General features: G+C 33.0%; 2 protein-coding genes, 1 non-coding gene and 1 pseudogene across 5 annotated transcripts; 1 reads left to right on the plus strand and 3 right to left on the minus strand.

Moving 5' to 3' along the window:
* Positions 1-3926: 3926 nt before the first annotated feature.
* Positions 3927-3997, minus strand: TRNAG-GCC (transfer RNA glycine (anticodon GCC)). Its single transcript has one exon. It is a non-coding gene; the product is annotated as a tRNA-Gly (tRNA).
* Positions 3998-6266: 2269 nt separating this feature from the next.
* LOC146888512 (putative pectinesterase/pectinesterase inhibitor 22 pseudogene) lies at positions 6267-7244 on the plus strand (annotated as a pseudogene).
* Positions 7245-7896: 652 nt separating this feature from the next.
* On the minus strand, positions 7897-9449 carry LOC114168715 (uncharacterized). Its single transcript, XM_028053626.2, has one exon. It carries the CDS (start codon positions 9212-9214, stop codon positions 7958-7960), a length of 1257 nt encoding a protein of 418 aa, XP_027909427.2. The 5' UTR covers positions 9215-9449; the 3' UTR covers positions 7897-7957.
* A 2911-nt stretch (positions 9450-12360) lies between these two features.
* On the minus strand, positions 12361-15080 carry LOC114169448 (agamous-like MADS-box protein TM6). Of its 3 annotated transcripts, none has more exons than XM_028054613.2 (7): positions 14555-15080; positions 14393-14462; positions 14237-14298; positions 14023-14128; positions 13131-13172; positions 12963-13007; positions 12361-12782 (listed from the first exon to the last, which is right to left on the minus strand). In XM_028054613.2, the coding sequence occupies exons 1-7, from the start codon at positions 14740-14742 to the stop codon at positions 12705-12707; spliced, it is 591 nt and encodes a 196-aa protein (XP_027910414.1). In that variant the 5' UTR covers positions 14743-15080; the 3' UTR covers positions 12361-12704. The 3 variants fall into 3 exon arrangements, with proteins under 3 accessions (XP_027910414.1, XP_027910413.1, XP_027910405.1); XM_028054612.2 differs by having other exon boundaries at positions 12361-12825; positions 14555-15074; XM_028054604.2 differs by having other exon boundaries at positions 12361-12828; positions 14555-15062.
* Positions 15081-19592: the final 4512 nt, after the last annotated feature.

A 19592-nucleotide genomic window follows, 5' to 3' on the forward strand; every position in this document is an offset into this window, starting at 1 on the left:
AACATTTAGATATTTAAAAGTTAAGGTCAAACATAGTTTAAATATTTTTTCCTCCACCCACCGAAACATTTTTTAATAACAAAACTGTGACAGAGCTCTATGCTCCAAAACGGATAATATTTCAAGAACGCGGTGATCCGAACAATTAGAAAAGTTGACTACCAAATAAATTAATCTTTAAACATTTTTTTTTTCATAACCGATCATTATTTAAGAAATTTTTATGTAGAGATGTTATTATTCTATTGTTTCATTTTAGTTTTTTTTATAAAAGCCACAACTTTTTCACTTTTAGGTTAATGAGTTTTTCGTTAAACTAAAATTTTAATCATTTTTGTTATCTAATATATACATTTAAAAATATTTAATGTTCGTTGTATTTTATAATTAAAACAAGTAACTAAATGACCTGAACAATAATTATTTGTATGAAACACTCATGTGACGTTACTATGCACAGAAGAGAAAAAAAATACAAATATCACCAGAAATTTCTCCAAAAAATTTTTGAGAAATATTACTTCATCGATCTCCTAATATATGTTTTAGAGACTTTTTTTGTTTCCATCAGAATAGGTATCATTTTAGGGAAGGAGAGATATGAATTGTTTTTAGTATATATATTGTTTATTATTCTCTACAATAAAATAATCATATTTTATATGTATATATAATTGTGAGATATACTGTGATATATATTTTACGATATTTATTGTGTTGTAAGTATTTTGATTGCACCAATATTAAACAGAAAATATATTAAAAAGAATATGATAAGTTTACAGATGATATAATAAAATAGATTAATACATATTTATGTAATAAATACAAGTAATAATTTTGAAATAAGAAACTGACAATGAATTTTATTACATAAATCAATAATTTAATTATTCAAACATACTAAACTAACGCTATTGTTTGATGTTGTTTAAGTGAAGACCGAGAGAATCCCTTATAACCAATTCAAATGTTTGATGATAGTACCAAATTCGAAAACGTAGAATTTGGTAGCGTAACGTTGAAACAAGGAGCGGTAAAGAAAATAAGATGGTTAAACGTTGGAGTTGGAAGGTTTGGCAGGTAGTTTGTATATAAAGGCAGAAAGCGATAAAGAAAAAACAAAATACGGAACTTTGTGGAGTTTCCAACAAAAAGGCTTTTTCCTGAGAAGTATACACCAACAAAAGTTAGGACACATATTTATCACTGTTAAGGAACCTCACTCAATGTCCTAACTTCCTAAACTTATCTACAGAATTTAACTTATTTGATATGGATTAAATAATCACTTTAGTACAATAATTATTGATGTATTTTATTTTTGATACATGAAAAAATAAATTATTATTTTGTTAGAATACAACAGACCGAAAATCTTGATTTGTCCTAACAAGGGGCGACCAGTGAGTCAGTAGACAGGTTGGTTAAACAATTTTTTTTTTAAATTTTAAATTATTTTTTTTTGCATTTTTTAATATTAAAAATAATTTTAATTACATACATATTTTCTAAAGTTTTAATTGATTAAATGATGTTTGAAAAAGGATAAATTGAAATAATTATTATATTTACATGTTAAATTATTTAATTATAATTAATCTTAAATTTTAAGTGTTAATGATATTAAGGTTAAATATGTTTTTGATCCATTAACTCATATAGTAAAAATTAAAATTACTTTCTCTTTTAGTCCAGTTTAGTCTCCAAATTTTAGAAATATGCTGATTTAGTCATTTTAACCAAAATTTTGTTAATTTTGTTTGACGTTCCAAATTCACTTGAGTTTTTTACAACGTTTGATATATTTTCGCTTCAATGTTATTTGAGAAATGCGTTTGAAACGTCAAATAAATTTAACAAAACTTGATTAATAAGACTAAATTCATGCATTTTTAAATATAAGAAACTTTTGAAAATTGACTAATTTCAATTTTCACTAAAAATTAAGAGATCAAAAACATATTTAACTCATGATTTAAATTATACTACAGTTAAATATTTCTATCATTGAAGGTAATATATAATATAAAAATGCAATTATTTAAATTCTTTTTTATTTTAATTTTTAAAATTAAAAAATGGTTGGTAGACAATCCTAACCATGGTGGGCTAGACAAAACACACCAAATTTTAATGGATTGATGGACCAATGTCTAGATCGTTACTCATTTGATCACCCTACTATCTACACTTTAATATATAGTATATTTTATATTATTTCGTAATATTATTTATTCAACTTAATTAGAGTCTTGTTTACTTTAACCAATTTAGTTACTAGAATTTTATCTGTGTTAACTAGTTTAGTTAATCGTGTACAAGACAGTCATTGAGATGTGACCTTCCCTCATGATGGACATCATCTGGGTCCATGAGATATTCTCAATCCATGATCAAGAATAGCATAAAGATAATGAAAAGATTAGTATTAGAACAATAAAGAGATTAACATCAGGATTAGCATACCCTAAATATCCCTACACCAAACTAGGTCTAACTTTTCTAGCTTAAATAAGCTTACTAACATAAGGACACATGAAAATAGTATAACTATTCATTTTTACTATTACATTTATTACATTTGACAATAATTGACTTGAGTTTCACATTATCTTTGTAGGCACCCTTCTACATTTTCATTTGAACCCATCCGATTAGTGGACCCAAGGAAGACAAGCAGAAGACAAGATCATCTTGACACTCGGAAAAATAAATTGAATTTAAGACATGTGGATTGGAAGTATTATCAATATAAATTAATAATTGATAATACAATTAGATTTTCAAGTATTCATCTTGGCTGGCTTTACAAGTTACTTATCAGCTTCTATTTGCTTTGTTATTTAAACTGCAAACCCTGAATGGTTAGCTAGATCTATTACTTTCTATATCAATTCAATTAGTTCAATAAACACATTTTCTTTCGCTCCTTTGCTTCATTCTGTTTCTCTCCAATCTGTATGAGTTATAACAAGCATCTAATGACGACCATTCATATAAAGTGAAATCAGTAAACAAAAAGTAAAACGAAAAAAAGAATGCATGGTTATGTGTGACATGTATTCACACAATTCCTAATTGCTAACCACCTTCCTTAATCTTATCCTTGCCTAACTTTACAAGTCTTTTTATAAAAAGTTTATTATCGTTCCAACATTTTTTTTTTTCACTCTTCCAAATTGAGTTTTCATCACTTTCTTAATATCACTATAGTTGTTATTGCAATACCGTTAATTAAATAATAGCTTGTTCATGTACATGTATAGTTTTTAACGTTTGAAATGAATATCTGAAGTAAGTTATATTTGCTTACAAAGAAAGTAAAAGTTATATTTAGAAATTTTGTCGAATGTGGTCCCATGTATACTACATTTAATTCGCTCTTCTGAATGAAAAGACTTAGGATGCCGGATAGTTATTTGTTGTTTGAGTGTGGCGTAAATAAATGGTGTAGTAGTAGCATTTGAGTATGGTAACCAAACAAATTTAATGGAAGGTGAGGCTCCATAATAGTGCCACCATATCAGGACATGTTTCATTTCCAACAACTTTAAGAAATAAGATAAGTGGGAAACTCATGAATCGGTCATAGAAAAGAAAGCAAGACTGGTAATATAAGATGTTAGGCTATGGATGGAGGAAACTAATTAACCATAGACTCATAACTAAGGTTGGCACATGTGGTTGTTTTAAACAAAACATTAGCTTCGACCCCAGTTTGAAGATTCTATGATTTTGTCTATATATGCATATCTCATATTGCAGTATTTACGTCATAATAAAAATAAATATGATGCACTCCAATTTTCTCATTCACGTGGTTCACAACATCAGATGAAAAGCACGGTTCAGCAAGACAGAGACTGTACGAGGCACAGAGATCACATTTAACAGCATTAAGGAGAAAAAAAATTGAAAAAACCTGCACCAGCCGGGAATCGAACCCGGGTCTGTACCGTGGCAGGGTACTATTCTACCACTAGACCACTGGTGCATTTTGCTTTGAATTAACTTATAAATTATCTACAAAATAATCGTTTACAGATACTTCATACCAAAGTTCATGAAATTTCTTTAGTGGATTTTTACAAGTAAAATATTTCATTAACTTTATGTTGTGAAAATAAATACATGAACAATGAAAGAGTGTGATCTCAATATTAAAATTCTTAACATTTTTCATATTTTTTTTCTTATTGCATCTTATCACATTAAAATAAACTCATTTTTATTTCTTCTTAAAAAATAAGCCCTTTTTTTTAACAGGTGAACCTGATTTCCTCGTGTAAATTACTAATTTGTCTTTACTTTTTGTGTATTCCTTTTTTACAAGAGATATTTAGTTTATTATATACATATTTTTTTTCTTTGTAAGAAATCAGCTTTTTATTTCGGTTTCTTTTTAACAACTTATAAAGTCCTGTCATTTTAATTTTCCCTTCTTCCTTAAACCCTTAAGTGGACCTTGAACAAAAGGATCCAAGTCATTTTGGTTAACAAACACCATGGGGGGCTTCTCCCTACACCTCCAACTGTTTCTCCTGTACCCCAAAAACATATATAATTCCATCTTTGTCCACAGTAAAAAGTAAAAAAAGCGAAAAGGTAATCCTCTCTCTCTTCATGCACCAGACCCCTGCACCCCCACTCTTTGCACACTCCATTGCCAACACACACACTCTGCCAAAATCCGTTTCAAGGCAACAACAAATTCGGAAACGAAGAAGAAAGAACTCTCGTCTTGGTGCAGCATTCTCTGCTGGGCCACTAAATTTTAGGTCTTTAATTTTCAGTTTAAGCTTCCACCACTATCTATCGAAGCTCTGGTGCATTCTCCAATGGCTCTCTACGCAACATTTATTCCTTCCTCATCTCCAAAATTTAACCTTTACGCCAAAATTGAGTCACCCTTTTACCCTCACTCTGTCAAAACCCCACAGTGAAATTACATTCCAAACTTTAATATCAAAGTAAACAAGAGCAACAATTATTTGCATAAGACAAACCCAATACAAGAAAAAAAATCTTGGAATCGCAGGGATGTTCGAAAGAAAAAGTTGAGTCATGAAAGAAGAACCTGAGTAACGTGCAGCTTCCCTCACACATTAAGGACACGGTTTGCCAAGTTTGACTTCAATCCCTGAGTTCACAAAGAAAATGAAAACGAAAACACAAAATAGAAAAAACACACAGAAGAGTTCAAAACGATGAAACGGAATACACATTCCGTTTTTACTTTTCTTTTTTGAATTTTAGTGAAACGGAGTGTGGAATCCGTTTTTTTTAGTGAAAACGATGTAATTTTTTTTTGAAACGGATTACAGAATCCGTTTCATAAAATTGTGAAACGGATTCTGTAATCCGTTTCAAAAAAATTTGATTTTTTTTTTGAAACGGATTATAGAATCCGTTTCACATTTTTATGAAACGGAATTCGTATTCCGTTTCCCAAAAATTTTCAATTTTTTCCCGAAACGGATTACGTAATTCGTTTCGTAAAGATGTGAAACCGAATTTGAATTCCGTTTCACCAAGTTGGAGAGGGTTTTCCCGGGGTCACAGGGCGGTGACGGTGGAACCGAAGCAGCGCCGATTGCTGTGACGGTTTTCTTTGGGGCCAACGACGCTTGCCTTCCTGATAGATGTTCTGCTTATCAGCACGTGCCTCTCCATGAATACAAGCGGAACCTTCACTCCATTGTTTCCTTCTTCAAGGTAAATTAGCCTCCAAATGTTTTAGATTAAATGATTAGGGAAAAGTTGTAGGGTGTTGAAACCCAGAAAAAAATCACTGACGCACTGAGAAATGAGAGGTGTTTTCAGCTCTTACACGTGCATCGTCATGGGATTGGGAGGTGTGTTTGGTTTGGTTTCATGTTAACCTGTTAAAACGGATTTCACACTCCGTTTCGATGAAAAACCAACAAAAAAAATCAAAACGGATTTTATATTCCGTTTCAGCGTCCTCCGACACGGATTTCAGAATCCGTTTCACTAAAAAAAAAAGAAACGGATTGTGTATTCCGTTTCAGCTTTCTGCGAAACGGATTTCACATTCCGTTTCGGACAAAAAAACTAAACGGAATGTGTGTTCCGTTTCGGTGCAATACAAAGTTTATTTTTTTATCAGTTTTCACGTTTTACGCTTTCTGTTTCCTCTAGGTGTTCTTCTTTCCTCTAGCTACATTTTCTGCGTATAAATAAAAGGTGTTTGGAAAGAGCAGAAGAGCATGGTTGCTATGTCATTCTAGTTAGTTCTCTGTCACATTAACCTCCAAAACATCATGGCCATGCTTGGTTTCCTTTTCATTCTCGTGCTTTTACCCTCCTTTGAGGCTCTCTCATATGAACCCATTCACTCAGAAATCCAAACCCAAGACATGCAAGCATTGATTGCACAAGCATGCATGGACATTGAAAACCAAAACTCCTGCCTCACAAACATCCACAACGAGCTCACTAAAATAGGCCCTCCAAGCCCCACTTCAGTGATGAGTGCAGCACTGAAGGCCACACTCAACGAAGCACTAGTGGCCATCGACAACATGACAAAGATCACCACCTTCTCCGTCAGCTACCGCGAGCAACAAGCCATAGAAGACTGCAAGGAGCTCTTGGATTTCTTAGTTTCTGAGCTTGCATGGTCCCTGGGAGAGATGCATAGAATTTGCGCAGGAGACACCAACGTGCAATACGAGGGCAACCTCGAAGCGTGGCTTAGTGCTGCACTCAGCAACCAAGACACGTGCCTTGAAGGGTTCGAAGGAACAAACAGAAGCCTCGAGAGTTACATCAGTGGAAGCTTGACACAAGTCACACAACTCATCAGCAATGTTCTGTCCCTGTACACGCAGCTGCATACCTTACCCTTTAAGCCTCCAAGAAACACTACTATTGCAGAATCTGATGGAACCTCAGAGTTTCCTGAATGGATGAGTGAGGGTGATCAAGAGTTGCTCAGAGCCAAGCCACATGGTGTGCGTGCGGACGCAATTGTTGCTTTGGATGGGAGTGGTCACTATGGCTCCATCGCCGAAGCTGTTAATGCAGCTTCGAGTCACAGTGCAAGAAGGTATATTATTTACGTGAAAAAGGGACTTTACAAGGAGAATGTTGACATGAAGAAGAAGATGACCAACATCATGCTCGTCGGAGATGGTATAGGCCAAACCATTATCACCAGCAATCGGAATTTCATGCAGGGATGGACCACTTTTCGAACTGCCACGCTTGGTAACTAATTCCGTTTCACATTTATATGAAACGAAATTCGTATTCCGTTTTAATTTTTTCCCGAAACGGATTATGTAATTTCGTGTTGTTTTTTGGGGGTGCAGAGGAGTTGGTGACGCAGTAAATGAAATTTACTGCGTCGTTACCTACTTTTACCTGTATATTAATGAAGGACATAACAGTAAATTTTGGGGGTGCAGAAGAGGTCTTGGAGGTGCAGGAGAAGTGCCCAACACCATGACCAGGTTTGAAAACTGTTAATGGACTTTGAGGTTGATCCAAGCCCGAAGTTAGGGCTGTTTGAAGGTTAGTTACATTTTTTCCCTACTAGGCCGAACGAACAAAGTCTCAATAATTTAAAACTAATTTATAAAAATTTATATGTGAACTGCTAATCAAATTTCCTGGAGTAAATCCTTAAATTATTCATAATTAAAAAATACAGTGTTACAACTTAACTTTATGACTAATTTTATTATATGATTCTTTATAGACATGAAATGTTTTTACAAACTAAAAAACCAAGTGGTGGTGTAACGTTGAGGACTAGTCTTCCCCATGGTTCACGTGGTTGTAAGTTGCAACGTCTATGAGGGACAAAATCTTAGCGTTGACCAGAACCCTCTATGAACAAGGATAGAGTCATATATTTGTACAGCATTTAAGATAAGATGTGTCATCATAAATCAGCAACTACAAAAGCAAAAAATAATAATAATAATTATTCACTGGTTGAGACAAATCTATTACACTGTTTCAATGGCTTCTGTTGTCCACCTTGGCAGAAGAAGAAACTATGAGGGCACCTGTACAAGCAGTTATCAACTAAACTCACGTTCGCAGAATCGCGTTTCAGCGTTAACAAGGGTCGAGGAATCCCTCCCACCAAGTAATTCCCCCCCAACAGAAGCCTCCCCAACTGAGACACTCCCGTTTGGGGAGACACCGTTTTCACCGCAAACTGGGTCGCTATTCGCCCTGTGAACTCGTTATTCTCCAACGACAACGACGACAACTTCGGCATCATCGCCATGAACGACGGCAAAAACCCCTCAAGCCTGTTGTTACTCAAATCAACCGCGATAAGCCCGCTCCGCGACTCCACTCCCTTATAAGGTGCTTCAACCCTCGTGAACTCGTTGAAGGACAGCGTCAACTGCTGCAACGACGGAAGCTCGAAGAAAACCGAAGGAATGGAACCGCTGATTCGGTTGGAGCTGAAATCCACCACCTGCAACCTCGTCAAATTCCTGAAGCTTTCACTCGACAAGACACCACTTAAATTGTTGTTCCGAATCGATATCTGAACGAGCGAAACAGGGAGCGAGGCCGGCAACACTCCGGCGATGGAGTTATCGCTGAGATCGAGGTATTTAAGGTTTGTGAAGGAGTCGAAGTTGGATAGATAGGTGCTGAGTTTGTTGGACTGGAGTTCGAGTCTTTTAAGGTTGTGGAAGCCTTGTGGGATTGTTCCTATTAGGTTGTTGTTGTCGAGGTAAAGCTCTTCGAGGGTGGGGAGTGTGGCGAGGGAAGGGGGTATCTCGCCGGAGAAGGAGTTGGACGAGAGACTGAGTCGGCGGAGGCGAGTTAGGTTTGAAAAGGAATCGGGAATTTGGGCGGAGAAGTGGTTCTTGGAGAGATCGAGTGTTTGTAGAAAAGGAAGGTTCCACGTGAAGGTGAGAGAGCCAACATAACCGGCTTGGTCCAGCGCAAGTTCCGTGACTCGACTGAGGCCTGAAACGACAAGGTCGCATCTGAAGCCGCACGTGAATTTCTCGCCGAATAGGTTGTCGCAGGGGTCGACGGTGAAGTCCCAGGAACTGAGGCAAGAGCCTGGGATGACCGAAGCTGGTTCCAAACCTCGCTTTAGCTCCTTCAGAACCTCTGCATCTTCCCAATGCGTCTTTGATTCAGCACCCAATAGTACTAGACACCAAATTGCGAAGATCGCAGATAGAGAGACACACAGAGATCCCATTCGCACTTTCCACTCTTGTGTGAAGCTTTTGATTTTGATGGTGATGGAAGAAAGATGGGTTTTTTTTTTTTTTTGTGTGAAGAGTAGGATTCTTCCTCTTTAAGTAGTTTGCGAACTTTTTTGGGTGAGTGGCTTCACGGACAGAACTGAACTCAGATGCTTGTTCGATGCAACAACCTTTTCTCAATTGAGATTTTTTTTTTTATGTATTTTGATTGTTTACAGAAACAAGAAAGGGACAACCTTTTTCTTGTACAGGGAATAGTGAGTGTGTGTGTATTTATATGTATGAATCTTGGGTTAGTAATTGTTTTTTTTAATTTTAATATATGTCGTATAGCTGGGTTAGCCGTTATGTGGTTCCCTCTCACAAGGGCCCCGCTTTGTGGTTGGAAATGTGATATTATATTTAGGATTAAATATCTTTTTAATGATTATTTTTTTCTAAATCTGAATATTAAATTAAAATTTATTTTTGTTTTAAATTTTGAGATATTTTTTTCAATTTGTTAAATGATGTTTCATGTTACATTTGTGTTTAAACATCATTTTAAAATATGTTTGACACATAATTTTTTTGATATAATTAAATTAAAAGAAAAATATATTTATTATTTTTAAAGTTTAAAAATCAATTTACATCAAAGTTTAATACAAAATTAAATTTTAAATTCATATCAAAGTTTAAAGTTTAAGAAATAAAAAACCTTAAAAGGATGGGTATGGATCGGAAAACCTAAAATAGATGGTTTGTAAAAGTTTGTAGTAGCACCTAATTGGTTAGTCGTGAAATAGAAGAAACAATGTAAGGTTGGTGATATTGAGGCAACGTGGCAGCTTATGGCATGAAGGTGGTTGTGAAAGTGCTTCCCTTTGGTTTGGACTTTGGGTCCCAATGCTAAAGCTTAGTTATATGTGTTTAGACATTTTTATCATGACTTTAAATTTCAGCAAAGTCACTCAAATCACTTCTCTATCTTTTACAAATATATACTTTCTGTAGTTGCTTCCAACCAACTTACCCAACCATTGGTAGAAAAACAGAGTCTTTTAGATTAGTTGTCACCCAAAGTCATGCATTTGGTGCATGCATTTCTTCAACATCAACCATTATATAAATCCAACCTATTTTAACTCCTATCTTATACTTAAATCTCACACTTATCATTGCCTCAAAAGCATTGTGATACATTCTAATAATTAATTAAGATTGAAATTGTCACATTTTTAAAAACTATTCTCTTTTTCTCTATATATCTTTAAATTTAAGAAAGCATTAACATTTTGTCTTTGCTTGATTTATAATTAATTTGGATGAATATTTCTTATGAAATAAAAACATAAAATCTTATAAATATTTTACTATAATAAAAAATCATTATATTTCTTAATTAAAAAAACTTATGAGGATTGCTTACTATAGTTAGAGATGGGATGGAACACAGAATGTGAATACCACATGCTTGTGTAACCTAAAATTGATGCTATTAACTTAAAAAACAATGAAAGCACTAATAATATTTTAACACTGAATATAACTACTTAATAACCTCAATGTAATATTATAATCATTTAACATTTAAAAATTGTCTTCTGAGGAGAATGACGGTTTGGCACCCATTTTTTATATGCAGCCAATTGACAACTTTTTTTAAGAATAGTAACATTTTAATTAGCCAGTATTATTTTAACAAGTGATTAAAGAAGTGGTTATACAGATAAACATTAGTTGTCAATATATCACTATTTATCTTGTTAATTCAAATATTCGTATTATTGTATTATTATATTCTTATAACAAGTTGTCAAATGAAAACGGGGTCAAAACATCGTAAATCAAAAGAAAAAAAAATGTGCATAAACAGAGAAAGACAAAAAGAAAACAAACCTTGAGTTACTCAATTAAAAAAGAATATTAAATTATTAGTTTTTTACAATAATAGTAGCATTATATATTGCATAAAATTATGCAGGTGTTGGAATGTCAATAACTGAACTACAAATTAATAATTAGAAAGTTTGTTTTAATATTGTTTGTTGAAAAAAAATTAAATGGTCAAATCTATCAGTTGTCTCAAGCGAATTAGATATTCCGTAAAATATATTGTCGTTTTATTTTATTCATAAAAAATGAAAGTTTTACAACAACTTAAACATTCGTCAATCAACTTAATTGAATCCCTTGACATGATCAGTTGAACGACTTAACAATTTTTTTTTGTCCATATTTAACTGACACGTATTAAATGAATAAGTTAGGATTCAATTTTTGGAGCCCATTTCATAAATTGATCAGTTGGGCCCAGTTTGGGGATAGGGCTTAGCTGTCGAAGTCTGGGCCTGTATTAAGAAGTTTTTGAACTGCATTATTGTGTGGTAGGCAAATAATTTTTGTGGTATTTATTCTGAGGATTTATGTATAAAGTATAAGAGAAAATGAGAAAAATATGTTTATATATAGAATATGAATATTTTGATCTTAACCGCGTTATTCTGATTAATCTGGTACAGATTCTCTCTCCCTCGCCAAACATTCTCACGTTCTCAACATACCTAATTACCTCCCCTCCTTTCCTATGTCTCCTCTTAAATGTTCAGTGCTCCACTCTCTGCTACAACAATGCCCACTGTGTCATCAAATCCAATAACTCGCTCAAAAATAAATGAGATTTCCTGAATAAAAATAGATTTTTTTGTCATTAAAAAAGTTAATTTTTATATTTGTGAAAAAGAAAAACTAAAAATAAAATATGTATAAAAAATTATTGGATGTGAAAATAACATTAGCTTATAAAAACAGAATATTTAAAAAATCAATCAAAAGTCAATTTTTATTAAAATCCGCCATTTTCTAAATTCAGTTCAACTTATCCAAAGCTTATTTTTTTATTCACACTTTGGAGGATTAAACGAGATAACTTGCATACAAATGTGTGTAACAGTATGCAACTGCGACGACACTGGAAGTAAACACGAGAAAGATCACATTTCAAGAATTGTTTTTATTTGGAACTAATTTTAACGTGTATATAAGTTTTATTAAAAGTTACTTTGGCACGTGTTTAATTCTTCATAAATGTTCATTAGGAAGACTATTAGTGTCTAAGTGAAATGATTATATATACTTAAAAGCAAGGAACATAGCATACACACCCAAAGTAAACTTACAGTAATAACAAATAAAGTACACTCTTGCTGTTTTTTGCAGAGCAGAATGTAGGCAAACACCATATATAGGGTAGTTAATTCTCTAAAGCTGGATAGAGATAGAGAGGTTTCTGGGTTTACAGGTCCAGTAGGAAGATAGTAGAAAGCATGCATGCATAAATAAGAAATGGTAGGAGGAGCTAGTTAACATTAATATAATTTACATGGGTTACTACTGATTGAGGCATGCAAATTGAAGTTGCAGTGAATTAAGCAAGGCGCAGATCGTCATTTTTAAAGGGTTCTTCTCCATGGTGTTGATGTTGATGATGTGAGGGAATGTTCAGATGAGTATGGTGCTGACAGAATGCATAGAGGGTGGAGGCACCATTGGCCAGTGCAACTGCTGATTCCTCGTCTCCTTCATCGTGCAAAAGAAATTGTGGATGGATCACACACTTTTCCTTCTTATTATTTTCCATTGTCAATCACACATCAATGAAACCAAATCAAAACAACAACATATATGTATATGTATATATATCTAACTTTTATGTCTGTTCAACTCAACTTAATTTACCGACATATTCAAAGTTCTTACAAGTTCAAGCAGAAGATTTCCATTCATCTGCTCCAAGCTTTTAACCTGCATATATTATTCAATGTTCTTCACATTATCAAGAGTGAACCATACATAACTAAGAAAAAAAAAACGTTGATTAATAACTATCTTACTTTCATTAATTAATCATCACAATATAATGCTTACCTTTTTCCTACAGGTATCAGTCCGAGTTTTGATCACGTGGAACTGTGAAATAAAATGCACAAGAAACGTATCAGTTGAAAGCCTAAAGATAAGTAGTCATGTTTGGCAGTTAAATTTGCAACCTCACTTGAAGGCTGGTTTTATAACTTTTTTTTTTCTTGAGAAGAAACAACAGAAAAGAAACACAGATATTGGTAGATAAACCCAGACGAACAGTTTACAAATTTAATTCATTTTATGAGATCATAAAGACCAAATTTAAGGGTAGTAATTGGAAACTACAGAACTAAAAGGAGGAAAACCAGCAACTTTTAAATTTCTTTCCCATTCCATTGTTTAACAAGAGAACATGATCTTGACCAGCTACATAACTTTTGCTTCTTCATTTTTTTTCATTTTGCAAGGATATGAATAACTTGGCACCCTTATTTTCTTTGCATATTCTCTTCATTGGTATGGTCCTGTACTTACTCATGTCTGGCTTGTGTTTCTTCAGCTTTCAATTTTAGAGGCCGTTTAAGAAGTTATCTTAATCTAGTGAAAGGGAAAAGTCTGAACCGAAGCAATTCGGATGACAATATGGTTGGTATTCACATGGTGTGTTTTGATTTCATACAAATGCTCTAGTTTTCAAGAAAGAAAGTTTGACTCAACCAGATTATTGAACCTTATAAAGGTATTAGATCATGATTTTGGATTTGACTGTCTCCAAACTTCACAGTTAAAGAAGTCTTTTCTATTTTTACACTCTCATGTTAACCCTGTTCAAAATTTGAGCTACTGTTTACGTCGATGCAAGAGTTGGAGCATCCTTATTATATTCTGTTATACAAACACTTATTTTTGCCGATGAATAACTTAACTGAAGCAAGTGTGATCTTTTTTTTTTTACCTTTCGCTCGCGTATTTTCCCTATGGAAGCGACCATATCCTCTTCAAGAGTTCGCAGTTGCTGGAAGCTCAGCTCGTCCAAATCCAAACCCTCACCAATCCTGTGCCTTTTTCAATCCACACAACTCAGCAATGAGCTTTATTCAACCATGCCAAAACAGTAAACACGCGTAGTAATAAAGACATAAACTCTTTTAACATGTAGTGTTATTTACCTGATCTGTCTCCTGAGTTTGTTGTTAATATCTTTCAGCTTCTTCAAGTTCTCAAGCATTTTCTGATTGCAACAAAACACATAATAAGAAAATCAGAAAGCAAATCGTTAGCAGCACCATAACCACAAAAAAACAAGAGAGAAAGAGGTGGTTAACCTCATAGTGGGAACGCCACAGATCGATATCCCCCAAAGTCTTCTGATACTGATCAACGATCTTTTTTGTGCTGATTGAGAAGAAAGCAAGAAGTGGAATAAGAGAAAAGAAAAAGAAAAGATGAGAAAGAAAGAGATAGAGAGTGGAGAATAGGGTACGGACGTAAGACCAGGACTAATATATTCATGCATCTTGTTGTTTTTTGAGAACATGATGAGTGAAACCTTGGCATCACAGAGAACACTGAGTTCATGAGCTTTCTTGAAGATACCATTCCTTCGCTTGGAGTAGGTGACTTGCCTGTTGGTGGGGTTCTCAATCAACTTTATCTCAATTTTGCCGCGACCCATCTGAAGATCGATGAATGGATCTCTCTCACAACTAACCTACCTTACCTTGGCTTGGCTTAGCTTAGCTTAGCTTAGCTTCTACACTGCTCTGGATCTTCTTTTGCTTCCCTTTCCAACCACAGATATTAATAGAGGGAAGAACAAAGGCAGTAATAAGGCCAAGGAGGAGTTCACTCAATACAAACTCATACAAACAAAAAAGAAAAAGGTAGAGAGCAGTGAAGAGCCTTTCCCAAATCGGAAGCCTAAGCTGCCAAAGAAAAAGTAGGCTTGGAGTGTAACTCCGAATAAATTCCAAATTCGTGAAACTGTGTGGAAAGCATACCCACGCACTATTCGACAGCTGGTACCTCTTTAATTAATACCCAGCGACCCTCAAATACCTCAATTTATTGGACAACAATGCCACATTCATTCTTCACTACCTTAAATCATTACTCCATTTTCTCTTAAACTGCACCCTACCCAGACTCAAAGTACAAATCAACTCCTCTTAAATAACTACTATATACATTTCATACGGAACTTAAGATTAATGACATGGTTAAGGTTGTAAACCCCGCGTTTTTTCTCGATACTAAGTAGTACCATAAATTTCTGCATTTCAGTTTTGTTACTCATTTTTCCCGTCCAAGAAACCTACTACCTTACCATGATTGATTGCCTTTATTTCTGTCATGATGAGTGCAGTGTAAGTTTGATAATTACTCCACACATGATATCACGAAACATCAACTCCATTTGTATTCATCCAAGAAAAATCATGGAAAAGGAATAACTTTGGCAAAGAGTGGTAATCAGATATCAGATTAATTTACAAATCATACAACTGGGATTACAAAGGTGGAAGAAATGGAAGGAAATGAGAGAAATTAATTAAGGCTTTTTAAGAGAGAAATAAGAGATATATTAGTAAGGGTAATGGAATAATGGAGTGCAGAAGCAAGAAGCAAGAGAAAGAGTTTGTTTGATGTTGAAAGGTGTTACAGCACGTACATGGTGTTGTGAGTAGTGGACTGGTATGAGCATGTGGTGTCATTATTGTATATAGGCATAGCTAGCGAGCTTAGCTTGGTACTGTACTATACCAGTTACAAATTATTTATCTCTCGTCAATATCGAGGCATGGAAATGTGATGGAGAAAGTTCGAAGATATTAACGTTGTTTGGTTGCATATGACCCGTCCCATCTTTCTCTAACCCACTTCCTACACCCTTCCCTGTCTAATTCCTGTTTTTCACTTCCTTCTCCTTCTAAACTTCACCACTCTTTCTTTCGTTTTCAACCTCTCTCTCATCTCATTCATTGCCTTTTATGCTATAAATTTTACATTAGATAGGTGTAAGAAAATTACTCACAAACACATGTGCGTCATGAGATACCAACAAAAAGGTAAATGTATAAAAATTTATCATATCAGTAACAATCAAGCTTATGCTATGAACGTCTGCTGTGCAATAACTGGTGTAAGGTTAAGGTGTTGCCAGGTTTTGACTGCATCATGATTTGGGGAACGATCCAAATTCATCAATCAATCATTCCATCGTCTCAATCTATCTATAAAATGTAAACAATATTATCTCTAAAACAAATTATATGATATAAGTTATCAATCTAAAAGAAAAATTTAACTATTTTCTGCTAAATAAAGCATTATTTTTCTCAAAGCCACTACAGAACTCCATTAAAAATAAAGGTTGAATATGTTGGAAACTTTTTAATGTAAAGTTAGTTTGAATGAAATAGTTGAAGTTTTTCTTACCCGTTTTCACGATGAATACTAAGCAACCACCATTCCATGGATTGGTTGTGACCTTGTTTGTGGATTGATGCACACAGACCCACAGACACAGTAGCTATGTGCCTAGGTCTGCTGGATTTGACTTCACTTCACAAATTCTCATCCTCTCAATGAATCTCCATTTCACAACAAACACAACCCAACTCTTTCTCTTTCTTCTTCTTCACTTATTTTTTATATGAATATGGGTAAAACAGAGAGAGAGAGAGAGATAAAAAAAAAGTATAACAGAAGAGAAAAGAATGAATGTAAGGTTAATTATGTAGTTTGTCTTAAAAAAGTTAATCAAATTTGATTTTAGTTTTTAAACCCTTTTGAGTGGTCTACTTAATCTTAACCATGATAATACTAATGGCTACCAAATGGTATTAACTATGACAATATCGGTCTATGTTGCAGTGTTTCACACTTTTCAATACATTAAGAAACTGTTTTTTTACCACAATACATTGAGAGATTTTTAAAAGACGTGTGCTTTTCCACCTAGTTGCTTCATGTTGTAGTCTACATAAATATCTTAAACCCATCTTCTTTAGTCATATCACTAAAAATGAGGATGAAAGATAGAATAATGACTAATTTTATGTATTTCAAAAGAATTCCGACGTAAAACTATTAGCTCCAAATGTACTTTTTTTTTTTTACAATTGAATAATTAGTCATTTTAGCCTTGAGTATTTAATAAATATTCAAATAAAAAAAAAAGATTTTTACTATCATTAAGTTCCTTTATCGTCACATAAATATGATATTTTTGTTGTAAATCCTGCTATTAAAGAAAAAATTCTCGTAACATCAAATTAACCTACACAATGGATAAGATTGAATGTAAAAATGGAGTTTAAATCAGTGTGTGTTATATGGAGAGTGATGAAGATGCAATTAGATGATTTTCTTTGTCAATGTTTTATGTTTGGGAATTATTGTGGTAAATATTAGAAAGGTCGTTGTTAATAATAGGGATCTTATGATACCTACAAAAATGCCACATATTATAAAGTGTTTCATGAGAACATGTTTAACATAAAAGGAAGTTATTAGATGACCACTATTATCAATGTGTTTGATGTAAGTATATATTTTTCTAAAAGCCTAAATATCATTCATTGATAAGTAATTTAACTCAGACTTACAATAACTTTAGTTTTAAGGGTGGTAATACAGGTCAATCTGATCCATTTAGGTCAATCATGTATTTGACATGTCGAGACGTGTTAAAAATGCAGATTAAAAATTATGGTCCGTCCCACACAAGGTTTGGTTCGCGGGCTCGCAAGCCAGCCTGTTTCTTTTTTTAAAAATAAAAATAAAAATTTTATGATAAAACTTTTAATGCTCAACAAATTTGGAAACTTTAACAAATTTACAAAATTAAACAAAGACTTTGTGGAGTTGAATGATAAACTGATAATTAAATATTTTTTTATCATATTCATATTTGTACTTTGATATATATATATATATATATATATATATATATATATATATATATATATATATAATGTATTCTTAAAATTTTAGTACATTCAAAAATATGTAATATTTATCTTTTTCACTCATACAACACAACAATTTGGAACATTCATGCAGAAGTCCAGAAGAGAAGTAATCAACATACATAATTGCAAGTTTTTTTTTTTTTTATTTAGGCCGCAAATCAATCTGCACAAGCTGTGGGTTATGCGGATTTAGCTTTTGCGAGCCTGTAAACTCAATATCTCGACCCGTTCCACATTTTTTTAGCAGGTCTATGAACTGACCTACCGGACCAAATCCACATTACCCCCTAATTATTTTATTTGTAAGGTACAAATCTATTATACTCATGCTTGAGTGTATTAGGTCACATATGATAGATGAATTTGTCAAAAAAAGAAAAAGAAAAATTGATAATATACAAAGGTCATGTAACGTCTAAAATGATGAGAAGACTAGATAGAGAGATTAAGATTAGTAGAAATTGGATATCATAATGGTATTCCTTCCATATAATGAGAATGACTCATGGAACATACGATAGAAAAAACTCTAACAATTTAAATATGATGAAAAGTTACAGAAAAATGCATTTAAATCATATAAATGTAGAAGTTAAAAGAACCAACATTCAACCTTGTCGCTCTCTAAAAGAATATAAATATTTTTATAAAATTTTAAAATTTCAACCTTTCTAAAATTTTCTTAATAAAAGTCATATTTCATTACAATATATTTTAAATTCTTTACAAAAATAAATTAATCTTTTAAATTTTCATATGAAAGAGCCGTATAATTCTCGTCAAATTTGGTCTCAAACTTAATAAACTCAAGCCTAAATTTATAACGAATATATTATTGAACCAAGTTCATAATATAGGAGTCAAACTATCATTAGAATTGGTTCGAGATCTATATCGTCTAAACATAAGACATAAGTGAGTGAAATATTATTTCACAAACAAAGTTTGTATGGTTGAGTTAAACTTAAAATTCATCCTTAATAAAAATATCATATTTATTTAAAAATCTATCTTGGTAAAAGTTGTTTGTTAGACCTATTCTAATACTCCATATCCGATAATTCATAATTATATAGTCTCATCTTTTTATCGAAAAATGTTAATTGTTAGTTTTGTTAGTGGCGAAAGTTGAATTAACAACCTCACATTTTCCTTTCCAAATCCTTCAAACCAACATTATGTCGCTCAAATGTTAGTTGGGTTGTGTTGGAGAACATTCAGTAAAAGACAATTAATTTATAAGTCTTCTTCATTTTATTGTTTAATTTTCTTATTTTAAATTCAATGTGAAATTTAAACTCAAAGTTAAATTAACACAAATTTCACAAACAACAATTCAAATTATAAAGTTCCATCCTAAAATATATTTCATAACCAAATAAAGTTTACACTCCTAAAAACTATCAAACCCCACAAGATAGAAAATACAAATTCATTACTTTATCCCAAATGCAACCAAACATTACAAAATACCTCCACAAGTGACAATAATACTTTTACCGTCTTCCTTTTTATATATTGAGGTTTAATTGTTATTTTCCTAATTTTT

This window comes from Vigna unguiculata, chromosome 2 (assembly GCF_037176805.1).
Source record: "Vigna unguiculata cultivar grain cowpea cultivar isolate G323 ecotype 2 chromosome 2, ASM3717680v1, whole genome shotgun sequence".
NCBI lineage: Eukaryota > Viridiplantae > Streptophyta > Magnoliopsida > Fabales > Fabaceae > Vigna > Vigna unguiculata.